Source organism: Diceros bicornis, chromosome X (assembly GCF_020826845.1).
Source record: "Diceros bicornis minor isolate mBicDic1 chromosome X, mDicBic1.mat.cur, whole genome shotgun sequence".
Classification (NCBI taxonomy): Eukaryota; Metazoa; Chordata; class Mammalia; order Perissodactyla; family Rhinocerotidae; genus Diceros; species Diceros bicornis.
The window spans coordinates 94,316,639-94,329,526 of NC_080781.1; the positions used below are offsets into that span (position 1 = coordinate 94,316,639).

Here is a 12,888-nt window from a genome sequence, read left to right on the forward strand (position 1 = left end):
AACCTGGCTTCTCTGAGCTAACTCCTGCTATGTGCATCCAGGATGCTGGGAACTTTTCCTAGGTAAAGAAGAAGAGATAGAGACTAAGCATAGTAAATATTTGATAAGTAATTTTCCCTTTTTTGTGCCTGCAGGGAAAGAAATGGAATTGGTATTTGGACTATTTATTTTCAGAGGGATTACAAGGCTTGAAACTTTTCATAAGAAGTAGTATTCATCGTTCTTCTGTCCCCTGATCAGAGAACATAAACCATATGATCAACATTAAATGAAGGTTGACATAAACAAACTGAGCACATGAGACTAAATTCCTTCCTTGTTGCTAGAAAGGCCAACTTGAGTTTCCATATTCTTTTCACCAACAGACTGCCATCCTCAGAGAGTGCTTGGACTGGCCTTCCATCGATGGCTCAGGAGAGCCTCGGTGTGGCTAACTATTTTTCAGGATCTAGATTCTTTAGCCTCCTAGTGACTTCGTCATCAGGCTGTGCCTTCCACCAAATTATACGTAAAGAAACATCTATTTTGTGGTGGGATTTTTCACATTCTTGTGGACTATAAGCTGCATTGATGGAAGAGAGCAGGTAATATACAGTGGTGGTTAAGCCATAGACATACTCATGCAAGTGGTGGTTAAGCCATAGACATACTCATGCAAAATACTCTGCTGCCTCTATGAAACTTTGTGGATATTGCCATTTTTCTTATTGTGAACAACAGTGCCAGCACCAAGTTAACAGGATGCGACATTTCTAACTCTAAAAGCTGGCTCTAAGTAGTCGGTAGCTTCCTGGGCCTTCATTGGTAGCAATTTGATGAGAAAAGGAAGGGGAGAGGATTGTGGGATAATCAAGACATTCCTGTTTATATCAGTTTGATTTCATGAAATTGCTCTATTTTGTGTATGTGCATGTATGTATATGTATATATCCCATTTTTAAGTGTTTGGGTCCAAATGAACTAACTGCAACTTTATTTTCAGGGATAATTCTGAAGCTTTTTAAGATTTTTATAATAGCTAGAATATCCTGCTGAAAATTTACTATAAAATTTTGCTTCAGTGCTACTGAAAAACTCCCCACCCCCGTTTTAATAAAATTCATATCATTTGAGAGAAATCAAGCTGCATTTATTTTTGAAGGGCACATTCTTGTGGTTCTTTTTTTTTTCTTTTAAAGCAAAACAAACCCTCAACTATATTATTGGATAGTGTTCAGACTGTTTTTTGAGCTTACTTTGTGCCAGGTATTCTTCTGTGTGCTTATTATACAACTGTGACCAACACAATGTACCTGCTTTTGTGGAATTTACTACATCCCACTGGAGAAGACAATAAAAATGTAAATAAATACATAATATCAAGAGCTATAAAGAAAAAGCAAGGAATAGGGACAGAATGTTGAAAGGGTTGTTATTTTAGATAAGGTGGTTAGGGAAGGCCTATTTGAAAAGGTGACATACAGAGGCCCTAATGGAATAAGTGTATGAGCCTGGTGAAAGTTTAGGGAAAGAGCATTCTGGGCTAAAGCATTCTGAGGTAAAGGCAAGTGAAAAGGCTTAAAAATGTTAACTTACTTGGCATGTTTGAGGAATAGCAGAGAGGCCAGTAAGGTTACAACATAGTGATTATGGGAGAAGAATGGTAAGAAATGAAATAAAGGAGAAAGCCAGAGAGTAGTTCATGAAGGTCCTTATAGCCTGGTCTGGATATATAATGGGAAACCATTAAAAGGATTGAGAGCAGAAGAGTGACATAATTTGACTTTCCTGTATGGAGCTGCAGTATGCAAGTTGGACTGAAGAGGATTAAGGGTGAAAACAGAGAGACCAGTTAGGATATTACAGTGTTCCAGGCAAGAGTCAGACTAGTGTGGTTGATGAGGAGGAGGTGGTTAGATATTGGATTCAGGCTCTACTTTAAAGGGAGGGAAGATAGGATATGCTGATAGCTTGGATATAAGGAGAGGGAAAGAGAGGGGTAAAGGATGACTCCTAGGTTTTTGACTGAGCAGCTGGGTGAATTCTGGGATGCAGAGATGAGGCATACTGGAGGAGGAACAGATCTGAAGAAGTATGGAATCAGGAGTTCTATTTTGGCCATGGTAGGTTGGAGATGCTGAGTAGACAGTTGGATAATCCAAATCTAGAATTCAGGGAAGAAGATGGGACTGGCAAATTGATTTGGGAGTCACTACTGAATAGCCATGGCATTTAATGAGATAACTTAGTGCAGCTAGAAAAGAGAAGATGGAAAAGGACTGAGCTCTGGGGTATGCCAACGGTAAGAAGTAGAGGAGAATAGGAGGAACCAGCAAAAGACTGAGAAGGGCCCACCAGTGAACTAGAAGAAAAGTCAGGAGACTGGTGTGCAGGAAGCCAGGTGAAGAAAGTGTTTCAAAATGGAGGGAGTATTTAAGGATACGGAATGTTGCCTATATACCTGGAAAAAAGAAGTTTTAGCTGCTTTGAAGTAAATGTGATAGCTTCCCCTATGGGTGACCTTTCTCATTTATAGAGAATTCTCTTGTTTTTAAGTTTGTATTCCAGATAACTTACCATCTTGTTTTTCAAGAACATGATATTTTTGTCCTTAAGATAATGTAGAACTTTCAGTTATGAGAAGGGATTTGGTTATTTTTCATGAAATTTAAGCCCTAACAATCTTCAGATCATGGAAGAAACTTCTAAACTTAAGTTTTGTACCAGGAGAAAAAAATTTTCCCTTAGGTTTGTCTTTTTGTTCAATAATGATTTCCTGGATACCTTTTTGCACATAGTCTTCTCTTGGTGAATTTTTTAACCCATTTAAGAGCAGATATATGACTATACAAATAAGCCAAATCTAGTTATTTGAAAACTTTTCTTTGAGGAATCTTCATGGCAAAGAAAAACAAGATTTAAATAAGAATAGCTATTTTGCTTCAGTGCAAAAGATGTCTAGAAAAGAAAAGAAATAGAAAATTTGGTTTAGTATCCCAATTGTACAAAAAGAATACTGTCTTTGCCCAGTATTTGTATAAAATTGTTGGTGTTATAAATATTGGCTTAATGTTCAATACTAAAGTTGCTATTAGATTTCTAACATTTTATTTTCCTTTTTATCATAACTTCTTTCTCTTGGTCTCTGGGACGATCTGGAAAGAAAAGTGGATAAGTCTATAGTGCCTCACGTAACTTTTATTAACGTAGTAGAAATTCTCTCTTTAGATCAGATACATCTTACATCACAAAATGGTTTACTAGAAAGAAGAAAAATTATTCTCTAAAATTTATATTATATTTTTAAAATCTGGTTTCAATTGATACTACTTTTCACTTCATTTGAATGATTAGGTTTTTTAATATAGAGAGCCTTTATTTTTGTCATGTAAAAAAATTCTATTTCTAATAAAGATGGATGCTATGGACTGAACATTTGTTTCCCCCAAAATTCATATGTTGAAGCACTAACCTCCAGTGTGATGGTATTGGAGGTGGGGCCTTTGGGAGGTAATTAGGTCATGAGGGTGGAGCTGTCATGAATGAGATTATTGCCTTTATAAGAAGAGACAAGAGAGATGTGATCTTTCTCTTCACCTTGTGGGGATACAGCAAGAAGGCAGCTGTCTACAAGCTTGAAAGAGGGCTCTCACCAGAACCTGTCCACGCTGGCACCCTGATCTTAGACTTCAGCCTCTAGAATTGTAAGAAATAAATTTCTATTTTTTTTAAACCACCCAGTCTATCCTATTTTTGTTATAGCAGCCTGATCTGACTAAGACAATGGGCAACAGTGTTTTAACAGAATATATTGTTGACCTGAATTATCAATGCTTTATTTTTATAATACTCGGAAAAGGATAACTTCCCAAGGAGCATAATAGTATGTGTAAATTAAAGTCTACTTTTAAGTATGTAACAGGAAAACAAATTTTTTCAGCTTGCCAGGAAGAATATTAGCTTATCTAACTAGATTTGGTGCACAGAGCTGAAGGCTGGATGTCAAGGAGTTCTTCCATTGCTTCTAGTTCTAAGTTTATCATTAATGAATTGTATGACCTCGGTAAGTACTTTGCCCCTTGATTCCCTCTTCAATAAAATTTAGATTCTAATGTCTTACCTTTCAAAGCTTTGGCATATAAAATGATAGAAAATCTGTAAAATTTCATTGAAAATCCCAAAAGAGGGAAAAACAATTTTTTCCTACCTTTGAAGTATATGTATTCAAAGTATAACTTAGAGAAGTGCAATTGAAGACTATTCCAGAAGGTAACAGCTTACTGAGGTAATGAGCGTTTTCTATACTTTATCTTTTTGGTGAATAGAGGTTGCCTGAGAATTTCTGGAAAAACTGCTGAAAGTATGAATGAATAAACACCTATTTAATAGGCTGACATCCTGGGAATTTATGAGTATTCCAGCCCTGGATACAATAACAGAGTTAATAATCCCATATGAAATTGAATAAGACTGAATTTTTTATATGCTGTACTTTCCCCTTGTATCTATTTGTAGGCAACTTGCTGTTACCTGGAGTAATGAGGGAGAAGATAGTAGATAATTTTTTAAATTAGACATTAATTTCAACTTAAAAAATTAGAAATGAATCATTTTTCTACTTATAATCAGCTTTGTGGACTAGGTTAAATTCACAGACTTGCTCACCAGCTTCTGCAGTTAGTTGAAAATTGAAATGAGGAGGACTTCTGGATGGCAATGTGAAAAGCTCAATGGAGATCTCCAGAGAAATATCTGTCTTATTGGTCAAAATTAACAAAGATAATCACTCAAAGTCTCTGGCGAATGATAAAAGGATTTACAACAAATTGAGAACAATTTATTCAAAATCTACAGAACTCAGTAGTAGGAGGCTGTAAGATCTGAGCTTGAGACTACACCCATTTCCCCACCCAACTCAGTGTTGCAGAAGAGGTATTCTAGCTGGCTTGTCAGTAAGTGGCAGCTTCCATCTCCCCCAGATACTGGTCCATAATCCAGAGGTTCTGCCAGGGGGGAGGTCAGAGAAAACCTCAAAGACTGGCAACACCCTGGCCCTGCCTGAGGGGCCTGACTTTATTTTGGTTGTGGTACAATTTATGCCATCAAGGAATTGTCCAAAATAAAAATCAGCTAACAATAAGTTGAGGCCAGAAGCATGGTATGATACCAATAGAGGCAGACCAGCCAGAAGTTTAAACAGGGAGATCAAAGAGACAGCAAAGGAGGCCTGGGGATAGGGAAGAATGTGCACAGACCTAAGGCCACACTCTCTCAGGAGCATCTGGAGAGGAAACTGCTTTACTATTAGTCGTTGACTAAATGTGGGACAAACTTTGTAAACTCCATGAAGTGTGAAAGCAGTCTCCAAGCCACACAGATGAAACAGCAAAAAATTACAACTGTATTGGCTCAGGGGCTTAAGCACAACTCTGATTAATCTGTGGCTGACTGCTAAACTGTACTGACCCAGGCGTCCTTAGGAAGCCAGGTTTAAAGATAAAAACAAGAAAATAATCCAAACAGGAAAATTAGAAACTACTCACTGTTGGGGAAGAGACTTTACAGAATTAGTCCAGCCAAGTTACTAAACAATAGCAACAAACCCTGAAGCAGGGACAATCAGTATCCAGAGCTGTTACAATTTATTACTTAAACTGTTCAGATTAATAAAAAGTTATAAGACATGCAAAGACACAGGAATGTGTCACCCATATGCAGGAAAAATGTAGAAATTTCTTTTGAAGGGGATCAGATGTTGAACTTGGTGGACAAGGACTTACAAGCAGCTATTATAAATATGTTCAAAGAACTTAAACCATGTTTAAATAATTAAAGGAATATATGATGACGACCTATCAAAAAATATCAGTAAAGGATAGAGTGCATACACACCACAAATGGAAATTCTGGATTTGAAAAGTGAAAAAAATGAATGGAGCCTTAGAGAAATGTGGTACTATCAAGCACACAAACACACTCATAATAGGTATACCAGAGGGGGAGACAAAGGGACAGAAAAAATATTTGAAGAAATAATGGCTGATAATGCCCCAAATTTGATGAAAAACAATACACATTCAAGAAGCTGAAGAAAATAGCAAATCAAGTCCAGCAACATAAAAAGGATTATACTCCATGACCAATTGGGATTTATCCCAGTAATTCAAGGTTGATTTAAAATCAATGTAATACACCATATCAAAACATTGTTTAAAGAAAGTAAAAATACATCTAATAAATGCAAAGCCATCCTGTGTTCATAGATCAGAAGACTGAATATTGCTAAGATAGCAATACTCCTCAAACTGATCTATGGTTTCAATGCAATCCCTATCAAAACCCCAGCTGGCATTTTGCAGAAATTGACAAGCTGATCCTAAAATTCAAATGGAAATGCAAGGGGCCATGAATAACCAAAAAATACTGCAAAAGAGCAACGTTGGAGGCCTCACACTTCCTGATTTTAAAGCTTACTAGAAAGCTACAATAATCAAGACAATGTTGCACTTGCATAAGGATACACATAGGGGAATAGAATTGAGAGTCCAGAAATAAACCCATTTATCTAGGGTCAATTTGATTTTCAACAAAGATGCCAAGACAATTCAATAGGGAAAGAATAGTTTTTTCAGAAAGTGGTGCTGGGACAACTGGATATCCCCATGCAAAAGAATCTGGTTGGACCGCTATATCACATCATATACAGAAATTAACTCAAAATGGATCAAAAACCTCAATGTAATATCTAAAACTTATAAAACTCCTAGATAAAATGTAGGAGTAAATTTTCGTGACCTTGAGTTAGTGATTTTGTAGCTATAACAAAAGCACAAATAATAAAAAATTCATGAATTGAACTTTGAAATTAGAAACTTTGTGTTTCAAACAAGACCATGAAGAAAGTGAACAGAAAATGCGCAGAATGGGAGAATCTTGTATCTAGTATCTTGTGAATATATAAAGAACATACAACTCAATAATAAAAAGATAAGACAATTAAAAAATGGGCAAAGAATCTGAATATTTCTCCCCAGAAAAGTATGTGAATGGAAAATAAAGACATGAAAAGATGCTCAACGTCATTATTAATTAGGTAAATTCAAATCAAAACCACAATGCGATACCACTTCACACCCATTAGGATGAATATCAAAAAAGACGACAACAAGTGAGGATGTGAAGAAATTGAAACACATACATTGCTGACTGGACTATAATTGGTGTAGCCACTTTGGAATATAATTTGCAGTTCCTCAAAAATTTAAACATAGAAATACCATATGACTGAGCAATTCCATTTCTGGCTGTATACCCGAGAGAAATGAAAACATGTCCTTATAAAACCTTGTACACAAATATTCATAGCAGCATTATTCATAATAGCCAAAAAGTGGAATCAACTCAAATGTCCAACTGATGAATGAAAAATAAAATACGCTATTTCCATATAACGGAATACTGTTTGGCAAAAAAAAAAAAAAAAGGAATGAAGAAGTGATACATATTATAACATGGACAAACCTCAAAAACACTATGAGAAGTGAAATAAGCTAGTCACAAAAGAACACATGTTGTTTGGGGTCCATTTATATGAAAATGTTCACAATAGGCAAATCTATAAAGACAGAAAGTAGTAAGTGGTTGTCTAAAGCTGGTGGCGATAAGGTGGCAGGTAATGGGAAGTACTATAGACTGAAAGTTTGTCCACCCACAAAATTCATGTGTTGAAACCTAATCCCCAGTGTGATGATATTTGGAGGTGGGGCCTTTGGGAGGTGTTTAGGCCATGAGAGTGGAGCCCTCATGAATGGGATGAGTGCCCTTATAAAAGAGGCCCCAGAGAGCTCCCTTGCTCCTTTCCTCAGGTAAGGTTATAGCAAGAAGATGGCTGTCTATGAAGTAGTAAGTGGGCCCTCCCTAGACACTGAATCTGCCAGCACCTTGATCTTGTACTTCCCAGCCTCCAGAATTGCATGAAATACATTTCCGTTGTTTATGTGCTACCCAGTCTATGGTATTCTGTTACAGCAACCGCAATGGACTAAGACAGGGAGTGACTGCTAATGGTATGAAGTTTCTTTTTAAGATGATGAAAGCGGGCCGGCCCCGTGGCTTAGTGGTTAAGTGCGTGCGCTCCCCTACTGGCAGCCCGGGTTTGGATCCCAACTGCGTCGGCACACCGCTTCTCCGGCCATGCTGAGGCCGTGTCCCACATACAGCAACTAGAAGGATGTGCATCTGTGACATACAACTATCTACTGGGGCTTTGGGGAAAAAAAAAAAAAAAGGAGGAGGATTGGCAATAGATGTTAGCTCAGAGCCAGTCTTCCTCACCAAAAAAAAAAAAAAAAAGGATTAGCATGGATGTAAGCTCAGGGCTGATCTTCCTCACAAAAAATAAAAATGATGAAAGTGTTCTAAGCTCTGCAAGTATAATAAAAACTACTGAATTTTATTTCATTTTAAATGGATGAATTTTATGTTATTAAATTACATCACTAAAGCCATTAAAAAAAACTTGTAAGGACTATTTTAAGTCCTGTTTTGGAAAAGGATGAGATGAGTAATCTTAAAGATCTTGTGTTCGCATAATGATGATCTTAACTGTATAATATAACATAAATTTAGAAAAATTATAGTCATAAAATCATTACTTGCTTCTCTTCTATCTCATACCTTGTCCTCTTCCAGTCTAGGAAATTAGGAATATGCCAGGTGAATTGTATGTGGTAATTGTGCATCTATCAAGTATTTTTAAGAATCTTTAAAGGTAAATATCATATTTACATATTTATTTGAGACATTTTAGGATCAGCAAGGAAAACAGATACACTGGAATAATTTTCTAAAATACAGAGAGGTAAGTAGAAATAGATTATGAAATTGTATGTGGGTAAAAATCACTGTAATATTATTTCTCTTAAAGTTTTTGATCAGTTTTAGAGGAATTTGCATATGTTTCTACCAAGAATAAGATATATAATATAGCTATAATGGCTGTATTTAAACAAATGACAATTAGATTTCTAACAAAATATTTAGTTAATTTCTCCTGTTCTGCATGAAGATACAGCCAGAGTGAATGATATTTTAAGTAGCATTGGGAAACTTTCACATTTTATATGGTTAATTGTAAAAAAAAAAAAAAAGTATTAATCTATTTAATTTCAGGTGAGAATTTTAAAAATTAGGCTTATTTCAAAAACTTAATCCAGTTTCTAAAATGCTCTGTGTAAAAAAATCTTAGTCATGTTTAGAATTCCATGTTATTCCTGAATCTAGGACAACCTACCATCTCCCTCTGCTGGACATTTACCCCACTGCAAGAAAGTAAGAATTCAACCTCTGCAACTTAGCCCCTGTAAGTGCAGAGAAAGCTTAGAGTAGGGAAAATGAGCGTGTTGAGCTGAATGGGGAGCTACAGTACAATTCTTCTGATTTTCTGCCCTTCCTGACTTTAAAGAGCCGTTTCCCTAAAGAACTTGAGGATTCTTGGCTTATGACTCAAGTTCTAGGGGTCAGACAGTAATTGAGTCTTGCTGGGATCTACACTTCTTGAAAATCCCTGCCCCATCAGCCATTTACGCAAGAGCCATTTACATATTGGCTAATAACTACATTAGCTCTTTTTAGCCCAGGTCTCAGATTTTTCCTTGACATTAACGAGCATTAAATTTTTTTTCTAGCATTTTGTCTTATTCTATCACCAAAGGTTTAACTTTGACTTCTTAACATTTCATATTTTATATTTTCATATTATTAGGTTTCTTAAGCACTTTTTAAGGCTAGTTTTGGTAAAATGACTCTCTGTTTTACATTTATTACTTTTTTTAATTCTGGTAAAATACACATAATGTAATATTTACCATTTTAACAATTTTAAAGTGTACAATTCAGTGGCATTAAGTACATTTACAATGTTGTGCAACCATCACTAATCTCTAGTTCTAGAACTTTTTCATCACCCAAAAAGGAAACCCTATATACCCATTGAGCAGTTGTTCTTCATTTCTCCCTCTTCTCCCAGCCCCAGGCAACCACCAATCTGTGTCTGTCTCTATGGATTTGGGTATGCCGGATGTTTCATATAAATGCAATCATACAATACGTGGCCTTTTGTATCTGACTTCTCTCACTTAGCATTATGATTTCAACATTATGCAACATATATCAGTACTTCATTCCTTTTTATGCCTGAATAATATTCCATTGTATGGGTTTAACACATTTTGTTATCCATTCATCGGTTGATGGACATTTGGGTTGTTTCCACCTTTGGCTATTATGAATAGTGCTGCTGTGAACATTCATATATACAAATTTTTATTTGAACATCTGTTTCAGTTTTTTTGGGTATATACCTAGGAATAGAATTGCAGAGTCATATGGTAATTCTATGTTTAACTTGTTGAGGGACTACCAAACTGTTTTCCAAAGTGTCCGCAATCATTTTATGTTCCCATCAGCAACGTATGAGGGTTCCATTTTTTCCACATCCTCACTAACACTTGCTATTTTTCATTTTTTAAAATTATAGCCATGCTAGTGGGTATGAAGTAGTATCTCATTGTGGCTTTGATTTTCATTTACCTAATGGCTAATGATGTTGAACATCTATTTGAGTCCTATGCCCATTTTTTAATTGGGTTGTTTCTCTTTTTGTTGTTGTTGTAAGACTTCTTTATATTTTCTGAATACAAGATTCTCATCAAATATATGATTTGCAAATAGTGGGTTGCCTTTATACTTTCTTGATAGCGCCCTTTAGTATACAAAATTGTAAAATTTTGATGAACTCCAATCTATTTTTTCATTGGTTGCTTATGCTTTAAAGTATCATATCTAAGAAACTGTTGCCTAATCCAAGGTCATGAATATTTACATCAGTGTTTTCCTCTAAGGATTTTGTGGTCTTAGCTCTTATATTTAGAACATTTTGAGTTAATTTTTCTATTTGGTGTGAGTTAGAGGCTCAAATTCATTCTTTTACATGGAGATATACATTTGTCACAACACTATTTATTAAAAAGGCTATTTCCCCCATTGAGTTGTTTTGACATCCTTGTCAAAAATCAGTTGGCTATAGAAGTATGGGTTTATTTGTGACTTTCAATTCTGTTCCAATGATCTATGATCTGTTAGTATTTTCTTAGTATATTTAGGTTCTCAGTGTTGAGTGCATATACATTTACAATCGTTATATCTTCTTGATGAGTTGACCCCTTTATCATTATATAATGACCTTCTTTGTCTCTTGTTACAGCTTTTGAGTAAAAGTCTATTTTGTTTGATATAAGCGTAGCTACCCTTGTTCTCTTTTGGTTTCCATTAGCATAGAATATCTTTTTCCATCCCTTCACTTTGAGCCTATGTATGTCCTTAAAGCTGAAGTGAGTCTTGTAGACAGCATATAGCTGGGTCTTGTTTTTTATTCATCCAGCCACTTTATGCTTTTTGATTGGGGAACTTAATCCATTTACATTTTAGAATAATTATTGATAGGTATAGACTTACTAATTCATTGTTTTCTGGCTGTTTTGTTCCTTTCTTCCTCTTTTGCTGTCCTCCATTGTGAAATGATGATTTTCCATAGTTGTATCCTGTGATTCTCTTCTCTTTATCTTTTGTGTACGTACTATAGGTTTTTGCTTTGTGGTTACCATAAGGTTTACATAAAAAATCCTATAGATATCAGTCTATCTTATGCGGATGACAACTTAACTTTGCATACAAAAAATCTATCCTTTTACTCTCTCCCGTATTTTGTTTTTGATGTCACAATTTACCCCTTTTATCTTGTGTATTCATTAAATTATTGTAGCTGTATTATTTTTAATACTTTTGTCCCACTTTTTTACTAGAGTTAAGTGGTTAACACACCACCATATTACAGTATTAGAGTATTCTGAATATGACTATATACTTACCTGTACCAGTGTGTTGTATATTTTCATGTTACTAATTAGCGTCTTTTCATTTCAGCTTGAAGAACTCCTTTCAGCGTTTCTTGTAAGGCAGGTCTAGTGGCAATGAACTCCCTCAGCTTTTGTTTATCTGGGAAAGTCCTTATCTCTCCTTCATTTCTGAAGGATAACTTTGCTGGATAAGGTATTCTTAATTGGCAGAATTTTTTCCCTGCACTTTGAATATACCATCCCATTCTCTCCTGGCCTGTAAAGTTTCTGCTGAGAAATCCACTGAAAGCCTTATGGGGGTTCCATTATAAGTGACATGATTCTTTTCTGTTGCTACTTTTAAGATTCTCTCTTTGGAGGGGCCCAGAGATGTTTGGACAGGGAAGTGGCAGGGGCAAAGCTGTGACATATCTTCTGTTGGCTGTGGGGAGGGCGGACACAGGAAGTAGGGTACCCAGAAAGGAGTCTCAGTGGCGGTCCAGGGGTGATGGGCAGGGCCAGGACTCTCAGTGGTTATGAGGTGGGAGGGTAGAAAGAACAGAAGTTGATTGAGCAACAAGGAGCAACTGGAGTTAACAGGATTTCATAACTCCTTAAATGGGTGAGGATTGAGGTGGGGACAACTTCCAGGTTGGAAGTTATGAGAAAGTGGTTTGGAGGATCAAAGTAGTGATTCAGAAGAAAAAATACATTTTTTTAGGGAGAGTAATGCTTTGGGTTTCTGACATGGTAAGCTTGAAATTCTTGTGAGATATTGAGGTGGAGATGTCTAGAAGGCACTTGGAAATGAGTGTGGAGTCCACGAGTGTGCTGTAGGGGAGATTTGTGACTGGTTAGTATGTATGACCCCTGGATGGCTTTTTGTATCCCTAGAAAACTGTTCCATATAGTAATAGGGATAGTACCTTCAACAACAGACATGCAGCTCCCAGAGGGGCCAGATCGCCAGCTCCGCTGCTCCCGGATGTGGATACTCGAAACTGTGTGACATACT

The 12,888-nt window shown here is 36.2% G+C and overlaps 1 protein-coding gene across 3 annotated transcripts in view; it reads left to right on the forward strand.

Moving 5' to 3' along the window:
• The window catches only part of CENPI (centromere protein I), a 69,731-nt gene extending 69,110 nt beyond the window's left edge, over positions 1–621 (forward strand). For all 3 annotated transcript variants that reach the window (XM_058536340.1, XM_058536339.1, XM_058536338.1), the window contains one exon: positions 135–621. In XM_058536340.1, the coding sequence (XP_058392323.1) occupies positions 135–236 (102 nt within the window). In that variant the 3' untranslated portion in view covers positions 237–621. The remainder of the gene's footprint in view (positions 1–134) is intronic.
• Positions 622–12,888: the final 12,267 nt, after the last annotated feature.